The sequence below is a fragment of the Trachemys scripta genome, chromosome 3, assembly GCF_013100865.1.
Source record: "Trachemys scripta elegans isolate TJP31775 chromosome 3, CAS_Tse_1.0, whole genome shotgun sequence".
NCBI lineage: Eukaryota > Metazoa > Chordata > Testudines > Emydidae > Trachemys > Trachemys scripta.
The window spans coordinates 169,454,758-169,481,674 of NC_048300.1; the positions used below are offsets into that span (position 1 = coordinate 169,454,758).

The 26,917-nt window shown below is 40.3% G+C and overlaps 1 protein-coding gene and 1 non-coding gene across 4 annotated transcripts in view; one reads left to right on the plus strand and one right to left on the minus strand.

The window, feature by feature from the left end:
* Positions 1–26,917, plus strand: part of DCDC2C (doublecortin domain containing 2C) — a 108,898-nt gene that overhangs the window by 76,634 nt on the left and 5,347 nt on the right. For all 3 annotated transcript variants that reach the window (XM_034766448.1, XM_034766449.1, XM_034766447.1), the window contains exons 9-11: positions 2,945–3,007; positions 7,684–7,725; positions 18,566–18,629. In XM_034766448.1, the coding sequence (XP_034622339.1) occupies positions 2,945–3,007; positions 7,684–7,725; positions 18,566–18,629 (169 nt within the window). The remainder of the gene's footprint in view (positions 1–2,944; positions 3,008–7,683; positions 7,726–18,565; positions 18,630–26,917) is intronic.
* On the minus strand, positions 12,270–12,376 carry LOC117875679. Its single transcript, XR_004645318.1, has one exon. It is a non-coding gene; the product is annotated as a U6 spliceosomal RNA (small nuclear RNA).

Sequence of the window (26,917 nt, forward strand, 5' to 3'; positions counted from 1 at the left end):
TCCTTCCAATTAGTTTTGCCCATAATTTCCCTCAGCTTCGGAAAATAAACCCTTTTGAAGTCTCCACCACAATAATCTATGCCTAAGTAACTATAAGGCTAGAGTGCAATGTGCTTTACTGGGGAATATTCTTGGAAAAGGCATACCGGTAGTTAGGCTTCTAGGAAATGGTGCAGGATGAGTGAGAGAAGGGCAAAGGGTAAAGAAAGACAGCTGTGGAGAGTTGGTGATTCAGGGAGATGTGTGATGGAAAGAGATCAGAAGATATGGGGATAGCCTTAGGGGGGGGAAAATGATAAAGGTCCTAAGGAAAAAGAGAGAATGGGACAAACGGAGGATGGGAACAGAAATAATAAATGATAGAGAGGAAAACAAAGAAATGAAATATGATACAAAAGAATAGAATGTGTGTGTAAATGAGAGAATGAGAGAGAGATAGAAAAAAGAAATGTGTATTTACTGCTATTTGCCAGGTAGGGTTGCTCCCATTATAGATATGATTTTATATTTGTAGTATAAAATTCAGATGATTTATTTTTGTTTGGTTTGGGGAGATGCGTTGTGGGAGGTGCAGCAACATTTTTCTTTGCCTGAAAAAAACAATACATCTAAGGTTATCCCTACTCTAAAGCTACTTTGCACTACTCTGGCTGTTAATTGTTTTCCTTCTCTTATATATTTTTTTAGAATGTATTTAATCAGGTAGTTTCCCAAAATTTATTTTACTCCAAGCCAAAATGAAATTCCTCTGCTTTCTGCAGAGCATTTGCAGCTTTCTGCTCTCACAAACCCTCCTAGATAAGTTCTCTCTCTGCCCCAGTCCCTTTCACTCCCCATGTTCTGTTAGTGTTTACAGTTAGTTCTTGTTTTAAAATTCCAAAGCACCTGCTAAGCTGGTACTTGCAAAGTTAAATACCTATGTTTCCAGGGAGAAGGTGGTGGTATAACATTGAAAAGGAAACTAAGGTGTCCTGACAATGGATCAAGTGCTGCTTGCTTTACTCACACAACTAGTCCCTACATAGTCAATATAACTACTTATGTGAGAAAGAAGTGCAGATTGTGTCCCAGTGTGTTTAATCTATATCCTCATTGTATAGCAGGAAAAAATGATTTACTTTTCTTTGGGTACATCTATACTTACCTCCGGGTCCGGCAGTAAGCAATCGATCTTCTGGGATCAATTTATCACGTCTTGTCTAGACGCGATAAATCGATCCCGGAAGTGCTCGCCGTCGATGACAGTACTCCTGCTCCGTGAGAGGAGTACGCGAAGTCAACGGGGGAGCCTGCCTGCCGCGTGTGGACCCGCGGTAAGTTCGAACTAAGATACTTCGACTTCAGCTATGTTATTCACATAGTTTGAAGTTGTGTATCTTAGTTCAAAGTGGGGGGTTAGTGTGGACCAGCCCTTTTACTTTACTTTTTACGGTATACTGTGGAAAAGAGATTTTTCCTTTTCATTGTTAGAATTGTTTCCTGAAGTTTTTTATTCCATATTCAGTCTAGTGTGGATTTAAATTTCTGTAAACTTTATAGAGATTGTCATAACTATGCTATTTTGTAAACTTCCTTAAATGACCTGTTTACTCAGTAACCTTCTGCTAAGCTAACAATTAGCCATTTCAGCATAATGGAAGGAGGTTTTGGTATAATGTTTTTGGTATTGTAAATGTGACGCTCATTCCTTGTGGTTGTACTAAATCACTTTCAAACATCAATGTTAATTATGAGTTCATATAAATTATTTATGAACTGACTTTCTTTTACTGATATGAAATACACATTTCGTTATTTAAATACTTTGAGCCAAATCCTTCAGCCATAACTTAGGCAAAAGTCCCATTGAAGTCCATACTCAGTCCTAAAGTCAAAGGGAGTTTGGTCTTAAGTAAAGTATGCTGGATCAGGGCTTCTATTTCTTAACAAGTACATCATTTTTTGTGTGTACACATTCTGAAGCATGAATTATTAAACTAGTATTTCTCTATTATTACTTTTTCTAGTGTTGTGAATATAGGGGGAAGGGTAGCAACCTTTATGTATCCTTGGCAGCTGTATTGGATTGCCTTACCTGTAAAGGGTTAAGCAGTTCAAATAACCTAGTTGGCACCTGACCAGAAGGACCAATGAGAAAAGAAGATACTTTCAGATCTGGGGGGAAGGATTTATTTGTTGTTCTGTGTGTTGTTCCCTCTTTGGACAGAGGGAGAAACCAAGCAGGTACAATATCTCCTGGAATAATCCATCTAAAACCTCAGAAACTGTGAGTAGGGCAAGGAAATGCGTTAGGTTATCTTCTGTTTTGGCTTGTGAATTTTCCTATTCTACAGAGGTAGTTTCATTCCTGTTTTTGTAACTGTGAAGCCGAGCCCAGAGGGGAATGCTCTGTGTTTTAAATCTTTTTATTACCCTATGAAGTTACTTTCCATCTTTATTTTGGAAGTGTTTTTTTACTTTTTCCTTTATAATAAAAGTTCTTCTTTTAAGAACCTGATTGATTTCAGTGTCCTGAAAGCAAAGGGTCTGGTTGTGCTCACGTTGCTGAAGCAACTGGTTGGTATTTTAGTTTTAAGCCTCCCCAGGAAAGGGGGTGAAGGGGCTTGGGCGGGGGAGATATTGGGGGGAATAGGAATTCCAAGTGACCCTTCCCTGAATTTTTGTGTAAATCACTTGGTTGTGGCAGCAATACCAGTTCAAGGACAAGGAAAGGGATTTGTGCCTTGGAGAATTTTTAACCTAAGCTGGTAAAATATAAGTTTGGGGGTCTTTCATGCGGGTCCCCACATCTGTAGCTCAGAGTCAGGGGGAACCCTGACACGTAGACTAAAATTTTCTTTTAAAATGTATGTTAAAATGAAATTGAAACCAAAAGAATGTAATAGAAAAGTAGTTAGTATCTAGGATACAAATTCTGTCTGTTAATTGATTTTTTTCCCCCTAGGTTCCAGCTCAGATTGTTCAAGAAGAAGAAATTGTGGCACCTTCCAGTACTCCTGCTGATGAGGTTAGATTTATTTGTTTTCTCAGTAGGGGGGAAAGTGTATAAATCTGTAAATTAAGAGTGGACTAGAATTGGAATCCTTGAATCTAACCTCTTTTTGAATTTCAGGGTTGAATGTGAAACAATTATATTTGATTCTGAGATTCAAACCAACTAATGTAGCTTTAGTCCTATGTTGGATCCCAAACTGGGCTGGATCTATTTTCTTCTTTTGGTTTTGATGCCACTGAACTCTTACAAGAGCATCTGATCTTATGAGATATACATTATTCAAAGATAGTGGAAATCTTGCAGGATCATCTGAACTAACTATATTTCTGTCGTTTGGGGCTGCAGCTTTACAATATCCGTTCATAAAATTTCAGTTGCTCTTGAACCAGCCTTGACTGAGACTTGAACCTAGCCTATATTTGATCATCACTTCCTTAACTCATCTGCACCATAAGTCAAAATGCATACATTTGTAGTAATGTAATATGTCCTTAATTTTCAAAACCAACCCTAAAGTTAGGTTCATAAGTCCATATTTAGGCACTTAAATAAGTAGTTTGATTTTCCAAAGTGCTGTGCATCCAGCAGCTCACAGAAGCCAAGGGAAGTAGCTGGCTGTTGAGCACTTTTGAAACTCAGGCCATGTATTTTTGTCCCTAAATTTGGATTCACGAACCTGACATTTGGCACTTGTTTTTTAAAATCCTGGCCTAGATTTTTATTCATATTTTATTTAAAAAGATTTTAAGAGAAAGTATTAACTCTAAGCCTTGTGCAGTACAGTGTGGCAGAAACCCTAGCCCCATAGAAGTCAGTGGGATTTTGCCATTGCTTTCAATAAGGTTAGGATTTCATCCAGTAAGTAGTTTTCATTCTGAGGGAGTTGTTAATCTGCAAAGCATTGCTCCTGTATCAATGCCTTCCCCTTTGGGCACTATACAATGAAAAATGGAGTCAGCATGGTCTAGTAATTAGAACAGAACACTGCTCAAAGGATACCAAAGTTCTCTTTCTAAGGACAGCTCTACACTACTACTTAAGTTGATCTAACTTACGTCACCCCTGCCCTGAGCCACACAAGTTTTGCACTTTCCACAACAGCGCTATGTCAGTAGGAGATGCTTTCCCACCAACATAGCTTCTGCTTCTCACAGAGGTGGAGTAATTTATGCCGACGGGAGACCACTCTGTCAGCATAGCGCATCTTCACCAGATGCACTATAGTGGTGCAACTGCACTGATGTAGCACTGTAGTGTAAAATTGCCCTAATTCTCCCACAAAGTATGACCATGGACAAGGTCTCTGTGCCTTGCTTTAGCCATCTGTAAAATATATGTAATAGTATCTACCTCACAAGTATGTTGTAAGGTTTGCTTAATTTGTGTCTTTAATGTGCCTTAAAAACTGACAATCGTCAAAGAATGCTCAGCACCTAGAACCTAATGCACACAAATTCCACCACTTTCAAACCCAGAGCAGCTGTGAAAGACAGTGTATGCTGGCTCCAAGGTACACTAACCTGTACAGATGAAAGGTTGGTCTGCTACAGTTGTGATAACTACAAGATTTTGGTAGGATAGCTTTACTTTTAATTAAGGCTCAGTGCACTCAAAAATAATATTCTTTATTATAGGCCAAAGGAGTGTGGTGATGTACAAGACAGTTTTTTCTCAGATTAATTAAACTATATAAAAAAAGGAGTAAATAGAAGAAAAGTGTTTTGTAATCAATATCGTTTAATCAAAATGGTTCAAGCCTGTATTAAACACACATTTGCTTCTGTTTTTATTTCAATGCCACAAGTAAGCCAAAGGCTGGTTTGTAGGCACTGTGCCCTTTGCAACATAAATAATAGGTAATGGTTCAGTAATGGAGTAAGTAGCTTTGATCCCAGATTCCACAGGATAATTAGAAACAAACCTTTAAGATAATTATTTGTAAGAATATGCCCAATAATTATTAATCACTAACACACATACCCTTCCATAGACTTATAACCAATTTAAACCCTGTAGCTAGAGAACTGGACATACTGTTAAAATCTGATACATTATTTTAAAGACCTAATGCAAATCTAGATATTATTCTCATAGTGCTTTCCATTTTCAAATTACTTTACAAACATCAGTTAATGTTCACAATGAGCCTTTGAGTAAAGCATTATAGAATCATAGAATCTTAGAATATCAGGGTTGGAAGGGTCCTCAGGAGGTCATCTAGTCCAACCCCCTGCTCAAAGCAGGACCAATCCCCAACTAAGTCATCCCAGCCAGGGCTTTGTCAAGCCTGACCTTAAAAACCTCTAAGGAAGGAGATTCCACCACCTCCCTACGTAACCCATTCCAGTGCTTCACCACCCTCCTAGTGAAAATTTTTCCTAATATCCAACCTAAACCTCCCCCTGCAACTTGAGACCATTACTCCTTGTTCTGTCATCTGGTACCACTGAGAACAGTCTAGATCCATCCTCTTTGGAACCAGGCTCGTAGAGTTTATATGGAAGAAACAAAGATGCTAAATGATATGCCTGAAACACAGAGTTAATCAGTATCAGAACAGGAATTAATAGTATCACAAATAATAAACAATTAATAATTCTATGAAATAACTGTTCACTTCCAGCAATTTTTTTTCTTATAGTGGGGTTTGCAGAATGAGCAGTGGGGAGGAGGTATTTGCAAACCACAGTGATCACAAGGAACAGTGGTGAAAACTAAGGCCAACTATGGTACCTGGATCCTGAAACCTTTTGTTCTGAATGTGTTTGCTGAAGTTATATGTGGTAGATACACACTCACTTTTTCCTAGCTGGAACTGGAAGATATATCTTTTTGGTGGAAAAAAGAAAAGATTATGGGTGAGGCAGTTACTACTTGTAATGACTCAGCAGCTGGGAGATGCATTGCCATCTGCTGCTAAGGCAGTTTAATGGCTCAGTCCAAGATTTTAAAAAAATGGGTGACTAAGGTTAGGGCCCCATAATCCTTATTTGGGTGCCTTAATATGGATTTAGGAGCCTGATATTAAGCACCTTATTTTGCAAATTTTGGACTTAGAACTTGAAGTCACTGTCAAAACTGATCAGGCCCAAGTCATATGAAGGGAACATGGAGCTAGGAGTTTGGATCTGCCTACATAAAACTATTTTGGTTTTATCATTTCAAGTGTGAAGGACGCACACAAATGAAATAGAGTGTCTCTTATTTCAGTAATAACTCCAATAAAGTCAGGATATGGGAGTTCTTTACCAGTATTGTGTGGAAGGAAAGGGGAATCTAGATTTATTGTGGCATTGCCCAAAAAACCCAGATACTGGGAAGAGGAAGCTAAATATAATTTTAAATACAAATCTACTGAGAGATCTGATATCAAAGGAGTGCTCTGATTAGCAAATCTATAAATGAATAAATCTGAAAGTTGTTAGGGATTTGTGTCCTCCAAAACAGTTCTGAGTAAGAACATCTTCATTTGTGAAAAGAGCATTTGCAAGAAACTGAAAATCATCAGTCTGAACATTGAGGACTGAAATAATGAAATGAGTGACCTTGTGGCATTTGAAGGGACACTGTTTAAGAGGAAGAACAAATAATTTTGAATAAACATTGAGTGTTTTTGCACCTTTATCTGACCTTTAACAGTCATAACAGATCAAATCCAGAAGTATTTACAGTTTTGTCTGAGAAAAAAAATAAGTAAAAGCTGAGTAAGGACTTTAGGCTCTGTCTGTCTGATCATACTTCCAGTGTACTGTACTGTCACTGTTGTACTGCTTCTAATATAGTTGTAACGGATATTTTTAAATACCCTTTTATTCCAAGTTCTAGTTTTACATTTTTAGATCCATATTGCAGCTTTAAGCCTTTCTTAAGGTGCAGTTTTGCCAGGAGTGTCAGGGGAGCAAAGTGTGGCACTTGTTATACTCTTTGAAAGGGGGTAGTATATGTTCCACTCTGCAGTCTTCAGCTGCCTAGCTCCTAGCTCTTTGCCACTGTGGGGAGAGAAGACTTCTCCCTAGTCCCTTCCAGCCCCATAATCAGGGGCTGAGACACAAGACTCTAGCAGGCTATTCACAGGGTGATCGCAAGGTTGAGATTACAGAATGCTTCTGCTTGAGAAGAAGATGAGCTACTTGTAGCTTTCCTTCTCTTTTTACAGTTATGCACCTTCAAAGGGCTAGTCCCAGTTTTGCCCTGAGGGCCATATTCTGCCCTTAGAATTGAACACAAAGGGAATTGTGCCTGCATATCTGAAAGCAGAACTCAACCCCTTGTATTGTGATTAAAAAATAAAGTAAATGACAAAACATGTATAATTTGGCATATTGATCCAAAATGTTAGGATACCTGAATGCTTGTGATCATGTCATTATATTCTTCATGGAAAAAAGATTAAACTTGTTTGTCTTTGTAATTCTCCAAGCACTATGTCTCTTGGAAAATTGATGCCTATAACTTACTTTTAGTAAAAATGTACAAACACTGTTCAGGTCATTAAAATACAGTAAAAAAGTCAACTTGAGATTTAATAGAATTTACAGTAAAGGAAAAAGGTATGCATGTCAAAACTATTCTTTATACATTTTCAGTGTGTGAGATTAAAACTGAGAGCAAAGAAAGAGTGATAAATGTTAGTAATGTGATTGCAACTGAAAGTGCAAGGGACTGATTGTTATATCTTTTTTTTATAGGTTGAGGAAGGTGGCAGTCCCTATGAGGATATTGAGAAAAAGGTTTGTATAAAAAAGAATGTCAGGTTACTGTTTTTCTGTATAGGAAAGGAAATATGAAACAATAAGCTGAGTACAGTACTGTAGGTTAGAAGGAAATTTATATGTATTTCTAACTGTTTGTTTGAGCAATAGTTCAACTAGAAAACAATACATCTCAAGTGCAATAGCACTCCTAATTACTGTGGGCTAGATTGTATTGATGACCACATAAGTAAATGAGTAACCATGGACTATTCATATGAGTAAGAACCCACCATAAGAACGGCCATACTGGGTCAGACCAAAGATCCATCTAGCCCAGTATCCTGTCTTCCAACAGTGGCCAATGCCAGGTGCCCCAGAGGGAATGAACAGAGCAGGTAATCATCAAGTGATCCATCCCATAGCCCATTCCCAGCTTCTGGCAAAGAGACTAGGGACACCATCCCTGCCCATCCTGGCTAATAGCCATTGATAGACCTATCCTCCAGGAATTTATCTAGTTCTTTTTTGAATCCTGTTATAGTCTTGGCCTTCACAACATCCTCTGGCAAGGAGTTCCACAGGTTGACTGCGTTGTATGGAAAAAATGCTTCCTTTTGTTTGTTTTAAACCTGCTGCCTATTAATTTCATTTGGTGACCCCTACTTCTTGTGTTATGAGAAGGATTAAATAACACTTCCTTTTTACTTTCTTCACACCAGTCATGATTTTATAGACCTCTATCCTATCCTCCCTTAGTTGTCTCTTTTACAAGCTGAAAAGTCCCAGGCTTATTAATCTCTCCTCATACAGCATCCGTTCCCTAATCATTTTTGATGCCCCTTTTGTGAACCTTTTCTAATTCCAATATATCTTTTTTGAGATGTGGTGACCATATCTGCATGCAGTATTCAAGATGTGGGCGTATCATGAATTTATATAAAGGCAATATATAACCATGCAACAAGGTTGGGACTCACCACCGCAGCACCTCCTACTGGTTATTCTGGGAATTAGCTCAGTCCAGTGGAGCGTCCGCTCTCAGTGGTATCCCGCCCATTGTCTTGCCCTTGGTTGACTTCTGAGCCCACGTCGCTAACTAACTCACGGCGTCCTCTTCAGGACCACTGCCCTCCGGCAGTGCCCCTTAGTCCTTACACACCCCCTTCCGGGGGGGGGTGGTGGTCAATCAGCAGTCTCTATGTCCAGCCACTGTGGTCAACCACACACCCCAAACTCTAATCCCTCCTGTCAGTGATCTGGTGTGGTCTATAATGGCTGCTCCCTATGACCAATGGCTGGGCGTGGGGGAAGTGGGGGGGACCCAGGCCCACCCTCTACTCTGGGTCCCGGCCCAGGGACCCTCTGGCGGCAGTCTCGCTGTCCTCCTTCTCTCCCCTCCGTCTGTCCATTTCCCTGGGCTGCTTCCCCTACGGCCCCTTACACCCGCTAGGCCCTTCCCTTCAGGGCCTGCAGCCTGGCAGGCCTAAGGCTAGAACTCCTCTTTGCTCCCCGAGCCTGGCCAGCACTGCGCTGTCCATGGTGCTAGTCTCCCTGCTCTGGAGACTGACCTTCCCCTCTCAAAGGCCCAGGACAGACTGACTGCGCCCTTCTGGGGCAGCCTTCTTATAGGGATGAGCCTGGTCCTGATTGGCTGTCTCCAACCTTGGCCCTGATTGGCTCCCAATAAGCACTTCTCCCATTGGCTGTGCGTTTTCACAGGCCCACTGGCCTGCCGCAGCCCATACTCTCACGGAGTGGGGCAGCCGCCCCACTACAAACCACCATAAGTTTCCCCTTCTGAGGCAGAAAGACAGCTTGATTGCTTATAGATTATAAGTTCTTTGGGACAAGGACCATCTTTTTGTTTCATTTGCCAAGCACTAGCACATCAGAGTCCTGGTGTATGACTAGTAATACAAAGTATTATAATAATAATAGCAGAGGCAATGCTTGGGAGGCACGTTGGGTCATATGCCCCCTCTCCCCCGACCCCGATTTGCGGCTTGGCTTGTACTGAGCATGCTCACACAGACTGAGCATGGTCAGTAACACTGCTGAAGTGGGCTGCCCTCACTCTGCCCCTCCCCCGCAACTATCGGCAGGCATGGGTCCTCTCTGAATAATAGATTTTCAAAAACTTTTGTAGTGTACGATTATCTTTACCACATACTAAGATAGACTTATCAAGTCCCAATGGAAGATTATGAAACTGTATGAGCAATATGCAGTTACTGCTGAAATTCTGTGACAGAGTTTCTGGTAATATGGGGAAAAAACATGTATATTCAAAAACATAATACAACTTTTTGCAATGAGAAGACATAACTAAAAATTGTATTTTGAAATGAAATGTCAAATTGTTTCGTTTTGATGGCAAATGTCAATATTTTTTCTTTTGACATATACTCAGACTTTTTGGGAATATTTTGATCTATGGATTATTTATTATTTCATTTATTTATTATCCTCATTGATATTTTGAGTTTCTGTTCCAGTTTAGAACAGAAACTAATTTCAAAATGTTGAAATTTCCCCATGGGACAAAAATTCCATTTCACATCCAGCTCTAGCAATAAGCAACTAAAGTATCGTTCCTGTTGTTAGCAGCAGTGTGTTTAGTTCATGGAGGATGGGTCCATCAATGGTTATTAGCCAAGAAGGTCAGGGACTCAATCCCATGCTGAGGGTGTCCCTAAACCTCCAAGTGACGGGGAATGGATCACTTGAAATTGCTCTGTTTTGTTCATTCCCTCTGAAACACCTAGCACAGGCCACTGTCAGAGACAGGATACTGGGGTAGATGGACCATTGGTCTGACCCGCTATGGCCGTTCTTACGTTGTTATATTTTTCACTCTGTTTTTTAAACTTGAAGTGGGGTTGTACTCTGAAAAAATGGCACCATGGAGTTCCACATTTACTGCCTGTCAGTGATTTTCAGAATCAATTTTCTCATTTTACAAATAAAAAGGAGGCTTATCTAATTGCTAGTTCTGTAAACTTAGCCTAATATCTGAAAACCAAGCTAATTTTTGCAACATCATTAAAAATAAAGATTCTGCATTTGGAATTCAAGGCTTGATCCCGTAAAACCTTAATCATGTGATTACGCCTCACTCATATGAGCAGTCATGTTGACTGAAATAGTATTACTTTTGGGGGTAAAAGTTTGCAGGAATGGGCCCTAAATTAGAGATTCTGCTGATATCCATAGAGCAAAATAAAGTCCAGGCCCTTCCCCATAGCTCTATTGGCTTTTCAGTACTAATTAAAGTAAAAGGTAATACAAACTTAATTTTGTCACACTAAGCAGTTATGACTCAAGTTATAATCAAGGAACAGATATATTGAGTAAGATTATGCTAGGTCAGATTTTCCACTATGTTACACCAGTTTTACATCGGTGTTACTCTATCACATGTCTTCCCATTACAAAGCAGATCAGGTGGGCTAACACAGGGGCTGCTCTATTGGAGAGAGATTTAGAGCACACTTCTGATCTCCTGATTTCCAGAGGATTTTCAGGGGCATGATGAATCTCATTCATGGCTATGGAAAGGGTAATGTTGCAGGCAGCAAAGAAACTGGGTTTTCAAATAGGGGTAGAAACAGAGGTTTTGTGGGGGCAAACCCTAGGAATAAGTGAAGCTTAGGAGAAAATTTAGGCTGAAATATACCGTTAAGTTAACAATAAAGGCAAATCCCAGGAAGGTGAGTTTGGACACCAATCCATTGTGCATGTGTGCTGTGAAACAGGGATTTTCCCATTTTACATACATGGAGGATTCAAAGAGACTTTCATCTGTCACTTGTGTCCCCTGTGCACCAGCTGGTTATAGTAATCATTCCTCTGCTCTCTTCTTGTGCCCCAGTGGTCACCAGGAGGACAGGAAGTGGCAGGGTAGGATGAGCCTACTACACTTGGTTTAGGGGTGTAGCAGCAGGTGCACGTCCCCTGATCACTGGGAACTCCCTGAGGCCTTTCTGTGCTTCCACTGGGTAATGGGGCTCCACTGTTCAGATACCACAGTTTGTTATACAAACTTAGACCAAAGGGTCATACGCTTCCTAATTGCTGTAGGCTGAGTTGTGCACCCAATGAGAGAGAGCAACATATGAAGCTGCTGCCTTTGACACATATAGGCAACTTCAGGGTGGGGCAGATTCCTTTGTCTGCAACAGTTTGGTGAGGGGGATGGGATGTGTAGGGAGTAGTGTAGGCTGGGGACCAGTAGTGGGCAATGCTACAGATTCTAACAAGTGCCCCTTCCTGGCCACCCACTAGGACTGCTGTGAGGGGAATCCAAGCCCTTTTGCTCTGGATCCCCAGGGTGTTTCAAGTTCCTGGAGTCTGAATGCAGTCCAGCTACTGCTCTCAATCTTAGGCGCACTCTCAGAGTGCAGACCTTCTATCTAGGACCCCCTCCACATGTTGGAATCTGCTGTGCCACTGCCTGGCCTCTCTGGGCACAGCTCTGGCCCTTCAGACTTCCCTGTACTTAAACACACCACTCTTCCAATAGTCCTCTGAAGAGGGGTGAAGCTTTTGGTTTACAGTTTAACACTTACAGAGGCGGTCAGTAGTTAATGGAATGCTTTACGAAATTGCATGTCATCCTTAGGCAGGGACCATGCTAATCTTCTGTGTATCATTCCAATTTTAGTATATGTGCTGCTGACACAAGCAATGGTTGTGAAACAGACAAAACACACACACATACTGTGTACAAACTATCACCTCTATGCTTATTACTTAACTGATAAAGCACCGGAGAGAACAGATCATACAAAATAATAAAACATCCAAAAAGCAACGTCCCTCTGTTGGAATTCCTTGGGGGATCATCTGTGTTCCGGCCAGTACGTAAGCAGGCAGGCAGCATCCTCCATCTCCTTGACAACCCTGGCCCTGCAGCAGCCTCCCTTCACCTTAATCTGGTGCAAAATGGTTCTTAGTCTCAGGTCTAGTCCACCCTACAGACTGTTGACCCGTTCTTTCCCCACTACCTAGAACACACAAGTTCACAGACTCTTGAGCTGAAGAAATATGTTGATTATTTGCTGCTTCAGTGAGTGATCACTCCACTGTGTATTCCACCTATCACCCCCACAGGCTATTCTTGCAATTGGGGATTTGCTGCTACGCAGGGAGGCCTCGGCTATACCCCTTTTTTCCTCAGATATAAGGGTGTTGGTCTGTTATGTATGGTGGTTCTGTGCCATCAGAGGAGACCCCTATACAGAAAGACTCTTCCACTGACCAGATCTGCCAGCTTTTAGGTAGCTGTGCACCAGGAAAAAAAGCACAAAGCTACCTTAATGGAATTTGTCTCAATTTTTGTTTTTTTGTTGGAATGGGCACAAAGGCCAAAAAACTACATGACAGGTTTCATTTTAACCAATCTCCATCCAGCTGATCCACTGCCTCATATTAGGACAAACTTTTACTTTTCAACAGGGGTTTTACAGTTCAGGGCAATTGCATCTGTATTCCCCTTCTCTGGTCCCTTGAGGGCACCCGCTGTAGGCTCCAGGCTCCTCAGCCATTACCTCTCCTGAGAGTGTCTCTCGCTTCTGACTGGGGATTTCTCCAGGCTGCACAGCTGGCTGCCTATACTGTAATGTTCCCAGCAAGATAGGCTGCCTAAATAGGCCAGCGTCTTAACTTTGCTTTTTCTTTGAAGACGATGGAAAGTTGTAACTGCCAGAAGTTATAAGTTACCACACAGCTCTTTATAAGCAAGCACATTTATTCTTAAGGTGAAATCATTGCAGAGAAATCATGTTTAAAACAATAAAAGAACCTAAACACATGCTAAAAAGCTTACCAAAGGTCACCCCAACTCTAGCCTCAGGCTCTGACAGGTGTCAGCTCTTCTAACACTTTCCTAAGAATTGCCCCTTCCTGCAAAAGGTTCTGTCTGTTTGCTGAATCAGACAGAAAACACTGTCAGTTTAAACTCAGGCATTTATCGAAAAGTCCTTTCTTTGTCTGTTGGCCTGTGGAGAATCCACTTTGAACTAGTGTAGGTGAACCTCCCCAGTAGGTGGTACTTTCTGGAGATGTTACAACCTGAGTGAATTTTCTGGACCCCCCCCGCACCCTCCCCCCACACACACTGTTCTTAGTATCTGGAGGACTGTGGTTACTCTCCCTCAAGGAACTACATACAATCCCTGGCTCACAGTGACAAAGTTAATATAATAAGATCTCCTAGAGATATTGCAGGAAATTGTCATATTTGGCACAAGGGCTCTCTCTAAATACACACAATAATACTTAGCATTATACAGAGCTTAACATCTTTGCTTTACAAACATTAGCTAATACATGCATCTTTTTTTCAAATTAATTAACAGTAGTAGATTTCACTGTGCTATTGACTACAGCCAATCACGTTTTAATGACTAGGTGAAATAGATTATATGTAATACTTGAATAATTTTTATGAGGTGCAGTGCATCAACATTTGGAAGCCTTATCTTGCATTACTGATGATCAGCATCAGGAACATACTGTAGAACTTGAGCTTGAGTGTGACAGGGTATACCAGGCCCTTTGAGGTCCCCTGCTGGAGGCCTCGCGGTCCTATCACACCCCGCCCTAGAAAAGAAGCAGTGAAGGTGAGTCCTCCAGTCCAGCCTAGACAGGCTGCAGGGAAGCAGCCAATCAGACAACAGCAGGCTCAGTTAAAAGGAGCTGCAGGGCCTGAGCAGATCAGTTGCTGGCTGGGACCAGAAGGGTAAAGAGGAAGGGGTTATGTGGGAAGCGGCCCAGGGAATAGCAGCAGCAATGGAGTCAGCTAGCCGAGAAGGGGCTGAGGACTGAGCCCAGAGACAGGCTAAAGACTAACAAGGGCACAAGGATAGGAAGGGATTTGTTTGTGCATAGAGACTGTGTGTGACTTGGCAGAGGCTGGGCCACTGAAGTCCCACCTGACAAGGTTAACATCCCACAGGGGGTGTCGGAGTAGAGAGAGATAGATTGAGTGCAGGTTCACATGGAACCGACAGGACGTGCTCACAAGAAATGAGTGCGTCCCATCACAGTGAGTTGTCATGATATGTCATGTTCCAGGAATGATTTGTTTAAGTCTATTCACTGTATTAGAAACATGATCATACATGCTGTCCCCTATGGGAATTTTGGCATTGAAACTTGGCTAATGCTTAGGAGAAATGTACAATTACCCATTGTTAAGAGGTAATATCTTCCTATAGTATACAAAAATCACTTAATAAAACTCATTAGGATTAAAAATATGATAGAGAAGCTGTCAAACATTTGTAGAGTTCAGAGTGAAAAATTTGTGTTTCAGAAGTAGTAAACAAATTAAATATATATCCACCAGCCCATTAACAGTCACCAATTCAGGAAAGCATCTTGATTCAGGAAAGCATCTTGATTCAGTGTACCACTTAAGCATGTTCTTAACTTTAAGCAGGTGCCTGAGTCCCATTGATGTCAATGGGACTCAAATACACACTTAAAGTAAAGTATGACTATAGGTTCGGTCCTGACTAGGGACAGAGTAGAGCACATGCATAAGTTCTTTCCTGACACAAGGCCTTAAACAACTTTATGTTGGAGTAAAATGTTATTAACCTGAGTAAAATAGTTTACATCTTTTACTTCTGATTCTAATGAAGGGAATGTGTGTGTGTGTGTGTGTGTGTGTGTGTATCGCTAATGTATATTTAGTTTAGTTTCATGTGACACCAGTACTCTAGTTTAACCTACGTCAGCATGATTATCCTTTAGTAGTTACAATTCATTATGTCCTGTGGACCAAATTCTGCTTTCAGCTATACCCTCTATCATTTATGGGGTTTGGATCTGTGCATGTTACTAGCTTTTAAGAATTCTAATTCAGATAATCTCTGTAATATGTTGTAGAACACATTATATATAAAATATTATTAATTTGCAAAAACAACAGATATAAGATACATAGATGCTTCAAGGAAACTCTAAGGGAAAAGTGGAGAAGAGTTTAATGCTCAGAAAGGGAATATGATAACAATTGTACACCTCTACCTCGATATAACGCTGTCCTCAGGAGCCAAAAAATCTTACCGCGTTATAGGTGAAACTGCGTTATATTGAACTTGCTTTGATCCACCGGCGTGCACAGCCCCGCCCCCCCGGAGCACTGCTTTACTGTGTTATATCCAAATTCGTGTTATATCAGATCGCGTTATATCGAGGTAGTGGTGTATTTGAAATGTATATTTGAAATAGGTTTGCGGGCATGTAACTTAAAGCAAAACTTGATTTTTGGATGTTTAAAATCTAATACCCAAAATAATTTTATAGTTTGTTTGTTACAAATCTTCCTTTATGAGTATTAAACTCTTCCCTATTTTTTGTGTCTAAAAATATGAAGGTTAATGTTTGTAAAATGCTTTGAGACCCTCAGCTAAAGGTGACAAGTACCATGGAGAAATTATTATTTTTCCCTCTCATGAAAATTTTAAATTGAAAATTAGATATTTGCACTGGCTATATTATCAATGTGTACAGCTGTTTACATAGGTTTAAACAAGTTATGGGACTTGAGTATATGCAAAAAACTATAACAATAATTGATTTTTTTGGTTGCTTTATTAGTATAGTAGCAAAGGGTTTCACTTTAATTAATATTGTTTGAACTGCCAATAAAACTCAGATTGTTTGATCAAGTGTCTCTCGCATTGAAATTTTGTGATTAAAAAAATCAAAGCCACATTGATTCTGTTTATTGATTTAATAACATGTTGCCCTTACAGTATCTTAATTTTTTTTCTCCACTTATTTTCTTTATACTGTTCTGTGGCTACATTTAAGTATTTTAATATTTCCCACCTAGACAAGGTCACCATTGATCATCTAGAAGTCGTATAAACTAAGAATCAGTTATCAATAATGCTAAACAGGAAAACAATGGAAAGAACATTCAAAACTGAACTTTTAAATGTCCTATCCATCCATTTAGGTTTTTATCCATATTCCTTAGTGAAGGAACAGAAGTTCGACACCATGTTGAGTCAAGCACAAGGGTTTATTACGCACAGCGCTGGCGGAGTGTCACTTTGCTTATTAGGCTCAGTGAGACACTGCTAAACAATTGATTACAATAGATTATATAGGGTGCCAATGGGCGGAGAGAAGTGACGGGGTGGGAGTTCTCGAGCCCCTGCATAGGTTCTAGCAGCAAGACAAGATTAGCATAATAAGCCAATAGTCTAAAAGATTACATAATAGCTCCGCCCATAGGTCAGGTCAACATGTTTGCTAATACACAGGTGTTATTCCTCAGAATTCTCCTCTTGCAATGTGTAAGTTAAATCCTGATTTCAGGTCCATAGCGATGACAGCAGCTCTTTCCAGACAGGTTGGTCCACAGGTACATTTCTGGAGGGTTTAAAGCAAAAAGAACAGTAAACAGTACACAACTATACACAACTGTGTGTGATTCACCCTTGCATTTCTACAAACTAGGATTGGCATCTGTGAGGGAGGATGCATCTGTGAAAGGGAGGATACTATAACTCACGCTATCATGTTAGGCCTCTCTCTGAACTCTGGTTGGCATTTGGGGAGTATGTACCATTACCTTCTTCCTGAACCAGGGAGCAGACTTTAAGGCTCTTCTCAGTCAGTTGTGTGCCTGTACCTCCTGATAGGCCCCCCAATTACTGCTCTCCATCTGCGATTATGCTGACTCAGCTTATCTCATGTATAGTTGAAACAAACAAGGTTGTCTCCTGTTTATCCCAGCTTTCTTTTAGCCATGGTCAGGCTTGACAAAGCCCTGGCTGGGATGATTTAGTTGGTGTTGGTCCTGCTTTGAGCAGGGGGTTGGACTAGATGACCTCCTGAGGTCCCTTCCAACCCTGGTATTCTATGATTCTATGTATTGACCATTGTTAACTAGGCCTCAGACCAAGCCATTGAATTTAGGCCTATGTGAAAGATTCTTACAAAGACTGTGGTCAAGATCTTACATACGTATTATTGGGATTTTGGATCTTCACTTAGCATATCATCCATCTGTAGAGGAATATCAAGTCATTAATGCAACAATGAGTTAGAGCAGTCACAGGCGCCGGCCTCTATTTTTCTAATGAGCAGTGGTGCGCAAACTAGGAGGCACACCCCTCTTGCAGGGCACAAGAGGTTCTTTGGGGAGGCACAAAGGAACTGGGATCCTGCAGGACTCGCTGCCATAATAGCAGGACTTGGATAAAAAATAGAGTGGGTATTGCAGGGTGGTACGGGAGCAGGATTAAAAAAATATAGTCCTCCCATGCCACAAACAACATGAATGTCCCGATCAGCAGCCGCACCTCTCCCATCACCCAGCTATGAAGGCAGCACTGCTGCCAGCAGAAGCAGCATTGCCACCCTTACTTCTGCTGACCTTCAGAACGGGCGATGGGGGAGTGTGGGGACAAATTCTGTGAATCGTAAGGGTGGCACAACTCCAAAAGTTTGCACACTCACTTAGGAGTTCTTTTACAGCCTAATGCTGTAATAGCTCCCCATAAGGAAGTTTTTCACTATATCTAACCTTCCTTGATTCCATCCAATTACTCCAAATTACACCTAAGTAATTCTCTTTTATCTTTTGGGACAAATTCTTCCTTGGAAATTATTCTGGACATTCCCACTAACTTTGGTGGGAATTGCATTTGTATGTCCAAGAAAATAATTTAAATTGTGTTTGAATTTGGTTTTTTGTATGCTTCAGATATTTGTAGACTGCTAGCAAGTCTCCCCTCATTTTCTTGTAGCCATTCTATCCACGTTAGCTGTTTTAATTTTTCCTTATAAGTCAATCCGTCACAGTCTCTGAACCTGTTGCATAGAAAAATATTGATTATTTTTATTTCAGGAAAAGAAGAAAGAATGGAGCTTCAAAAATATGTTTGGATTCTTTCTCAAAAAGCCTGGAGAAGGTAGGTTATGCAGTTATTGATGGATTAGAAAGAACTCCTGCACAAGACAAATTTACAATGGAAAACTAATACAATCATCCTAATTTTGTGTTAGATGTAGCAGACTTTCACCTTCCTGCATAAACACTCCCAGTCAAATCTCTGATTGTAGGTTTCATACACTGAATGATGTCGATTAGGAATCTCTTGAATCAGCAGATTTGAAATTTGAGCTGCAAGCCAGCATGTATAAGTGTATTGAACTGGCTGATGAGGGTCTGAGTGAAAAAAGGACTTAGCAACAGTTTTCCCCCTGCTGCTAAATTATGAATTTGCTCTTTGTCAGATTATTAGCCAACTTTATTTCAAAGTTATTTTTATGCTGTCTCATATAGCTAATAGGTTGGCTAGTACCTAGACTCTGGCTGTCAGCCTTGGTGTGGCAGCAGCAGCACAGAAGTAAGGGTGGCAATGGGGAGTTAAGTTTGCTGTGAAAAGTGATATTGACAAATATCAGTTTTCACATTGCCTCCCTTACTTCTGTGTTGCTGCTGACAGCGGCGCTGCCTTCAGAGCTGGGTGCCTGGCCAGCAGCCGTTGCTCTCTTCTCTGCCTTCAGAGCTGGGTTGCTGTATGTGTACTTGGTGTGTGTGTGTAAATGACGGCAGACACAAAGAAAGGGGGCCCAATCAAATAGTTTGAGAACCACTGCTATAGAGGGCTCATGGAATAATTCCACGTTGACAGCTATAGCCTGAACCCTAACTCTTGCCAGTTCTCTTGGGAATGCGTGCCACTGGAGCACAGGTGAATGGAAAAGAGCGTGGATGGTATGACACAAGCCATCACCACGGAAAATAATTCATGCCCTGATCTGATGATGGAGGAAAGTTTTACAGTGAGGGGAAAGGGCAAAGCCACCGGTATAGTGATGCTGGTGGTTGTAGTCACACATCTGAATGTAGGTGGCTCACAACACCAATTATAAATGTTTCATGGAATATTAGGACTTTATGCAACAACTCTACCACCAGCCGACCTGAGAGAGGCACAGCACTTGTAAGGAAACTGGCGAGGATTAGGATTGACAGTGCTGCACTTGGTGAAACCAGACTCTCTGACAAAGGGCAACTGGCAGAGATCAGTGCAGGGAACATATTCTTCTCATGAGGTCACCATCCTCAGAGCCACAACAATTGGGTGTTGGCTTTGCCATTAGCAACTCCAGTGCTTCCAAGTTCGAAAGTCTATCTAATGGCATAAGTGATAGTCTTATGGCTCTGTGGTTGGCATTGAAACATAAGTGGTATGTTACTATCATTAGCGCTTGCACTCCTATCATGACAAATGCCGACAATGAGAAAGAAAAGTTCTATAGTGACTTAGACAAACTTATTGTGTCTACATCAGTATCAAACTGATTATCATGGAGGACCTTAATACAAGGGTTGGCAGTAACATGGAAATCTGGCAGCCTGCCATTGGACAGTATGGCACTGGAAAAGAGAATAGCAATAGAACTCTGCTACTTAGTGACTGTTAAGTGGCAATTAGTGATCACAAATACGTTTTTCTACCTACCAGACAAAAAACAAAAACAAAAAGAGATCATGGATGCACTCAAGACCCAAACAATGGGATCTTATTGACTACCATCCATCCATAAGATCTACAGGATGTACAAATCATTGCAGCCATGCGTAGGGCAGACTGCTAGACAGACCATTACATGATCTGCTCCAAACTATTACTAGTAAGTCGACCAGTGTGTCATAAGTCATCTAAGCCAATCAGACTACTTAACATAAAGCGATTACAAGATGAAGCTACACAAGTGGAGCTCTGTAATAATATTACTGCAGCTTTGTCTGATTGTGCTGGCTTGGCTACTGCTGCTAATGTAAACAGTGGGTGGGCTACTTTTCATGACATGGTACATCAAGCTGCTCCTGACAATTTGGGTGTAGCAAAATGACATCATCGATTAGTTTGACAAGAGTGGTCCAGAAATTCAACAGCTACTCACTAAAAAAACATGAGCTGCATCCTCAAATTGTTGCATCCCATGTCCCTGTAGGTAGTTATAATATACAAGAATCTGTGTCATGAGTAGGGATCCTGATTTTCCATGTTAAAAAACACAAAGTTCTCCAATTAAAAAAAAAAAAAATCTTCATTTTTCTGTGATTAAAATGAAACACCGAACTTTAGTTTCCCTAGCTACAATATATAAGGTATCAGTTAAACACAATATTTTATTGATATATTTACAATTTTTAAGCAAGTTTGAAGCCTACTAGTGCCATCAATCATAATAAAATTAATAGAATTGCAATGTATATTTGTCTGCATTCAAACATAATCTACAGCCTTGCTGTATATGGTATAGAACAGCACATTAACATCAATGTGAAATTTGTCCTTGCCAAACTCAGTCTTTAGGGGTGATTTTTAAAGTTTTCAGCATCTTTTCATAACTTTAATTACTCATGTCTGGAGGCTGAAGTGAAATTTGAGATGCATTAAATTCCTATATGCTATGGAATAACCTTTATACACTGGAAGCAGTTTATTGGTGTATGTTTAGCCATGTAAATTTAAATCACATTCAAAAATCAGCCACAAGAGGGGGAGGTTGCTCACACTGAATAAGTGACACTGGTACTTTCAGTAAAATTTAGTTAATAGATGTTTTTATTTTTTCACAAAATGTAAAAATTAAAGATTCTATACAAATGCAAATTCCACATTTTTCTGTGAGAAATGGATTTCTAGGATCCCTGCTCATGAGAGCCAATCTAAGCTTAGAGACATACAGAATCAATGGTGGAATGCCAAGACATATGAAATCCAGGGCTATGCCAACCCTCCTGAGAACAAAGACTCTGTGCTGTTTTGAGGACATATATGTTCCTACACATACCACTACAGTGCTCGGGGGTGGTCCCGTTAGACTGGAGAATAGCCAATGTGGTTCCTATTTTCAAGAAAGGGAAAAAAAGTGACCTGGGTAACTATAGGCCTGTTAGTTTAACATCAGTAGTGTGCAAGGTGCTGGAGAAGATACTGAAAGAGAAACTAGTTGAGGACCTTGAGGTTAATGGCAAATGCGATAAATTACAGCATGGTTTTACGAAGGGCAGATCGTGCCAAACGAATCTGATCTCCTTCTTTGAGAAAGTAACGGACTTATTAGATAAGGGAAATGCGGTGGACCTAATATACCTGGATTTCAGTAAAGCGTTTGATACAGTACCCCATGAGGAATTATTGGTTAAAATGAAAAACATGGGGATCGATATGAAAATCCAGAGGTGGATAAGGAATTGGTTAATGGGGAGAATGCAGCGGGTCGTATTAAAGGGTGAATTGTCGGGTTGGAGGGAGGTTACTAGTGGAGTGCCTCAAGGTTCGGTTTTGGGACCCATCTTATTTAATCTATTTATAACTGACCTCGGGACCGATTGCAAGAGTGGGCTGATAAAGTTTGCGGATGATACGAAGGTGGGAGGAGTTGCAAACTCGGAGGAGGATAGGGATATTCTGCAGGGAGACTTGAATGAGCTTGTGAATTGGAGTATCAGAAATAGGATGAAATTTAATAGTAAAAAGTGTAAGGTGATGCACTTGGGGATGAATAATAACAATTTTAGTTACAAGATGGGGACGCATTGGTTAGAAGTAACGGAAGAGGAGAAGGACCTAGGGGTCCTTGTGGATCGCAGGATGACTATGAGTCGACAATGTGACGTGGCGGTGAAAAAAGCCAATGCGGTCTTGGGATGTATTAGGCGAGGTATATCTAGTAGGGGTAGGGAGGTCCTGCTTCCGTTGTATAAGGCGCTGGTGAGACCTCATTTGGAGTACTGTGTGCAGTTCTGGTCTCCAATGTTTAAAAAAGATGAACTCAAACTGGAACGGGTGCAGAGAAGGGCGACTAAGATGATCAGAGGAATGGAAAACCTGTCGTATGAAAAGAGATTAGAGGAGCTTGGGTTGTTTAGTCTGACAAAGCGAAGGCTGAGGGGGGATATGATTGCTATCTTTAAATATATCAGAGGAGTTAATACAAGGGAGGGAGAGGAATTATTCCAGCTTAGTACTAATGTGGACACGAGAACGAATGGATACAAACTGGCCGGGGGGAAGTTTAGGCTCGAAATTAGACGAAGGTTTCTGACCGTCAGAGGGGTGAAATATTGGAACGGCCTTCCGAGGGAAACGGTGGGGGCGACGGACCTGTCTGGTTTTAAGATTAAGTTGGATAAGTTTATGGAGGGAATGGTTTAATGATAAAACATAGTAGCCAAGGAAAACCAAGCTGGTACATGAATAGCGTAATGGCCAACAAGGGTCAGGCTAGAGACTCTTGCCTATATGCTCGGGGTATTACTGATCGCCATATTTGGGGTCGGGAAGGAATTTTCCTCCAGGGCAGATTGGCTGAGCCTCTGGAGGTTTTTCGCCTTCCTCCGCAGCATGGGGCAGGGATCACTAGCAGGAGGGTCTCAGCCAATTGAAGTCACTAAAACACAGGTTTGGGGACTTCAACGGTAGAGTCCAGGGAAGGGTCTTGCGGCCTGCAGCATGCAGGGGGTCAGACCAGATGATCATAATGGTCCCTTCTGACCTTAAAGTCTATGAGTCTATGAGTGCCTTTGAAGAGTGTGGACAGCCTAACACTTAAGCAAGTTCTTAAATAAACTTCTGAATCAGGACTTGAGTTAGCTGTTTCATGCAGCCTTTCATGTCATATCACAATCATATCTGATTTATAATACTGTGTGTATATCCTTCATAATTTCATAACATAACAGTAGGACACTGTGCCGATGCTTTCTTTTTGCAAAGTTATATTGTAAAAGTATTACAACATTTTGACCTTTTATTACATGAACACACCTCACTGGAAGGCACATCTGGAAATAGTTTGTTATTAACTGTATTGTATTTTAATTATATGAATTATAAATTACATATTTTGGGTATTTTTAGATGCACATTTTTAAAGAAGTAGTTACATGTTCACCTGGCTGGTGTACATCAGGTGCATGCAGAGTTGTGCCTTTAAAAATCTGTTCTGTAACTGCTTTGTGATAGAGAAATTTGCAGAGACATAGGGTCATATATTATTTTATATTCAAAATAACAATTTGTTAACATTTGCTGACTGTGGTTGTGGTGCAAAGATTTATTTCCTTGTCAAGGCAGTGGACTCAGGCTTTTACTTACAGCAAGAGGGCTGCTTTAATGCTTGTCCCAGATAGTTATTTCATTCATCTAATTCATTCTGAACTGTCTTCTTCTTTTTTTCTTCCAATAGTGTGATCTTTACTACTACTACCGTATTCTAGCCATTAGCTATTCAGTGTGAGATAGACCTTCACTGTTTCACCTTTTCATGAGAATAATTATTTTTCCTACTGTCAAGGCTATTATGAGCCATTTTGTCAATGGTGAGGGTGTATTAATTTGGAAGGACAAGGAGTAGTAATAATATCTTGATCATGGGATATTTATTTCTAAGGCTGTGGAGAGGTTATTAAATATTTCTGGCCAAAAAAGTCAGTTCAGAATATGAAAATCTTGTGTGCAATACTAGCTCTTTGCTGATGTTCAGAGAATTGTAATCCTTCGCAGACATTTCTTCATCCAATCATTCTGATTTTGAGGGTGACTTCGACAGTCTTAGTTTGTATTAGGGGATGTTTGCATGGATTCATAGACCAGTTTGGGAAGAACAATGTTTACCACACTGACCACAGAGCCATTGCCTGGTTGTGTTGACAACTGCATGTTGTTTCTGTACCTGGTGCTGTGCTTCCAACTGTGCAATATCTTCTCAAAGTTGTGGACACCCATCCTTACAGCATGGTGCCATGCTATGTGGTCAGCTGCCAGTTGCTCGAAGATCAAATCAGATCTATTCATCGTGTGCAGATTTTGTTTTGAGTATATTTTGAAGCATTTCATCTCCCCTCCACAATTGCCAGAGCTTAATTTGGAATATAGGATTTGTTTTGATAGACAGGTCTCAGGCATATGAATTATATGACCAGCACATCACAGTTGGGCATAAATCAAATGAGCCTCAATACCAACCAAACCGGCTTTTGCCAAAACTTCTGTGTTGGACACCCAATCCTGCCATTTGATGCCCAGCATCTGCTGTATGTGTCACAAATGGAAACTGTCAAGCTTCTTAATGTGCCGTTGATAACAGGGTCATGTTTCACATCCATAGAGCAATGTTGTGAGGACAATAGCATTATACACTGTGATTTTTGTCTGTAAACAGGTTTTGTGTTAACTTCCAGATTTGGTGATAAAGGCAACCATATGCAGCACTGGCTTTCTTAATTCATGGGTCTGCAAAGATGTACTTACAGGCTTATTGCATTTTTAACCCTGATAGAGTCCTACTTTATATACTCTATGGGAGAGGGGGCGGGTTACATTAAAACCTATTGTGTATCTTTCTGAAAACCCCTTAATACTGCTGAGTTGGTGTTTGTCATTTTCCATACTGTTTTCCAGTCTCTTTTGTTGAACTGGAGTTTTTAGTTCATTTGCCTGTTTGATTTTTTTACATTTATGGCAACAGATTTGATAGAATTCAGCTATCAACATATATTGTACATAACCTGCTCTATTTCCAAAACTCTTTCTTGTATGGAACTCCTAGAGGTTCTGAACCTGCATTCTTTATACATCTAAAACTTCCACTGCTTCCAGTGATGGTTTTTGGTGCTGAAGGAATGCAAGATTAGGCTAATAGTAGAGCTGTCTGAAATTTTTTGGCTGAATTAAAAATAAATAAATGCAGATTTGGTGACATGGAAATGTTTTGCAATTTCACTGAATTGTTCATGTGGAAAACAAAACAAAACTCTCCCCCTCCAAAACAAATTTAAACATTTTATTTTATTTTGACATTTCCAAAACAAAACATGTAGATGTTTTTTGGTGCAAAACAATTCTTTAGAAATTTCTTTCAAATTTTATTTAAAATACCTTCAAAGCAGCTCTCCCTTCCACTTGAAATCTAAACAAAAATTTTAATTTGACCTTTAATTTTTTTTTGACTATTCACTTTGCTGAAAATTTCATTTTCAGTGCAGTCTGAAAGATTTTTTTTAAAATTGTCAGCAAACTGAAGAATCCATTATTTGCACAGCTCTGGCTACTAGTGGTAAAATGGGTTAGTTTTCAATGCCCTTCCAATACCATTCGTTCTCTATGTTGGCCACCTTACTGATGTGCAAATACTGTATTACGGAACATACATCATTGGCTGTTCTTCTCAAATGTCGATTTCATACGTCTTCAATCTTTGGTTGACTTACTGTGAGTAGATGACTGATGAGAGGAATGTGTCATGAATGTAGTAACAAAATAAAGTGTGCTTTCATTGATTTTTTTGTAAACTGTGAAAGCAGAATCGTATATGCAAACAGTATATGTCCTGTGTATATATTTTTTATGTATGTATACATATTACATATACAATGAACTCTATATATTTCATATGCCTGATGAACATATAATGTTTTTAGGTTTTGCTTTTTTGTCTTCCCTTTTTATTTTAGTTTTATATTATTTTCATTATTAGCTTGGATATTTTGTATCAACTATGATCAACTATGCCTAGTTGTTCGACTTCTTTAGGTGAATCTGCCTACTCTCTAAGCGTGCAAGTGAATCACTTTAACATGCATTAGTTTTGTTGTATATTCTTGGTTGTTACTTGGCAGATCTTCTGCAGCAGGAAAAAAAAATCACCTCTTGCCATTTTCTTTCACAGTAGCACAGAACACACAAACAATGTCTGCTCAAACTATCATTCAGGTATCAATATCAATAAAAACTCCTCCCAACTTCTGACCTGCAAAAGGTCATACATGCTGTGAAAGATTACATCTTGCCTGGGCCTATGCACCATGAAAGGACAAGAGTTGTTACTGAAGCTGACCATATAAATAACTGTCCTTAAAGAGATGATAAGAGAATGGACTAGATAGACAACCGTGAATTAGATGACTAGATAGCAGTGGTTATTCATAGCTTTTAGGGGATTTATCTGTTTGCTTATTAAATTGTAAATCCTATTTTTGGCATCTATGACTTCTACTGGAAGTAGCTGTACTTAGGCTTCCCCGCTCTTGGAATGCAGTGGAGATGTGAGTAGCCTCCCCCTCCCCCCTTAATTTCATAGATAAAAAGACCCTTGTAGCCCAGAGCCCCTACACTGGCCCCTCTGGAGGGGAAGAGAAGAAGCCCCAACTGCTCTTTTTTTTTTTTTTTTTTTT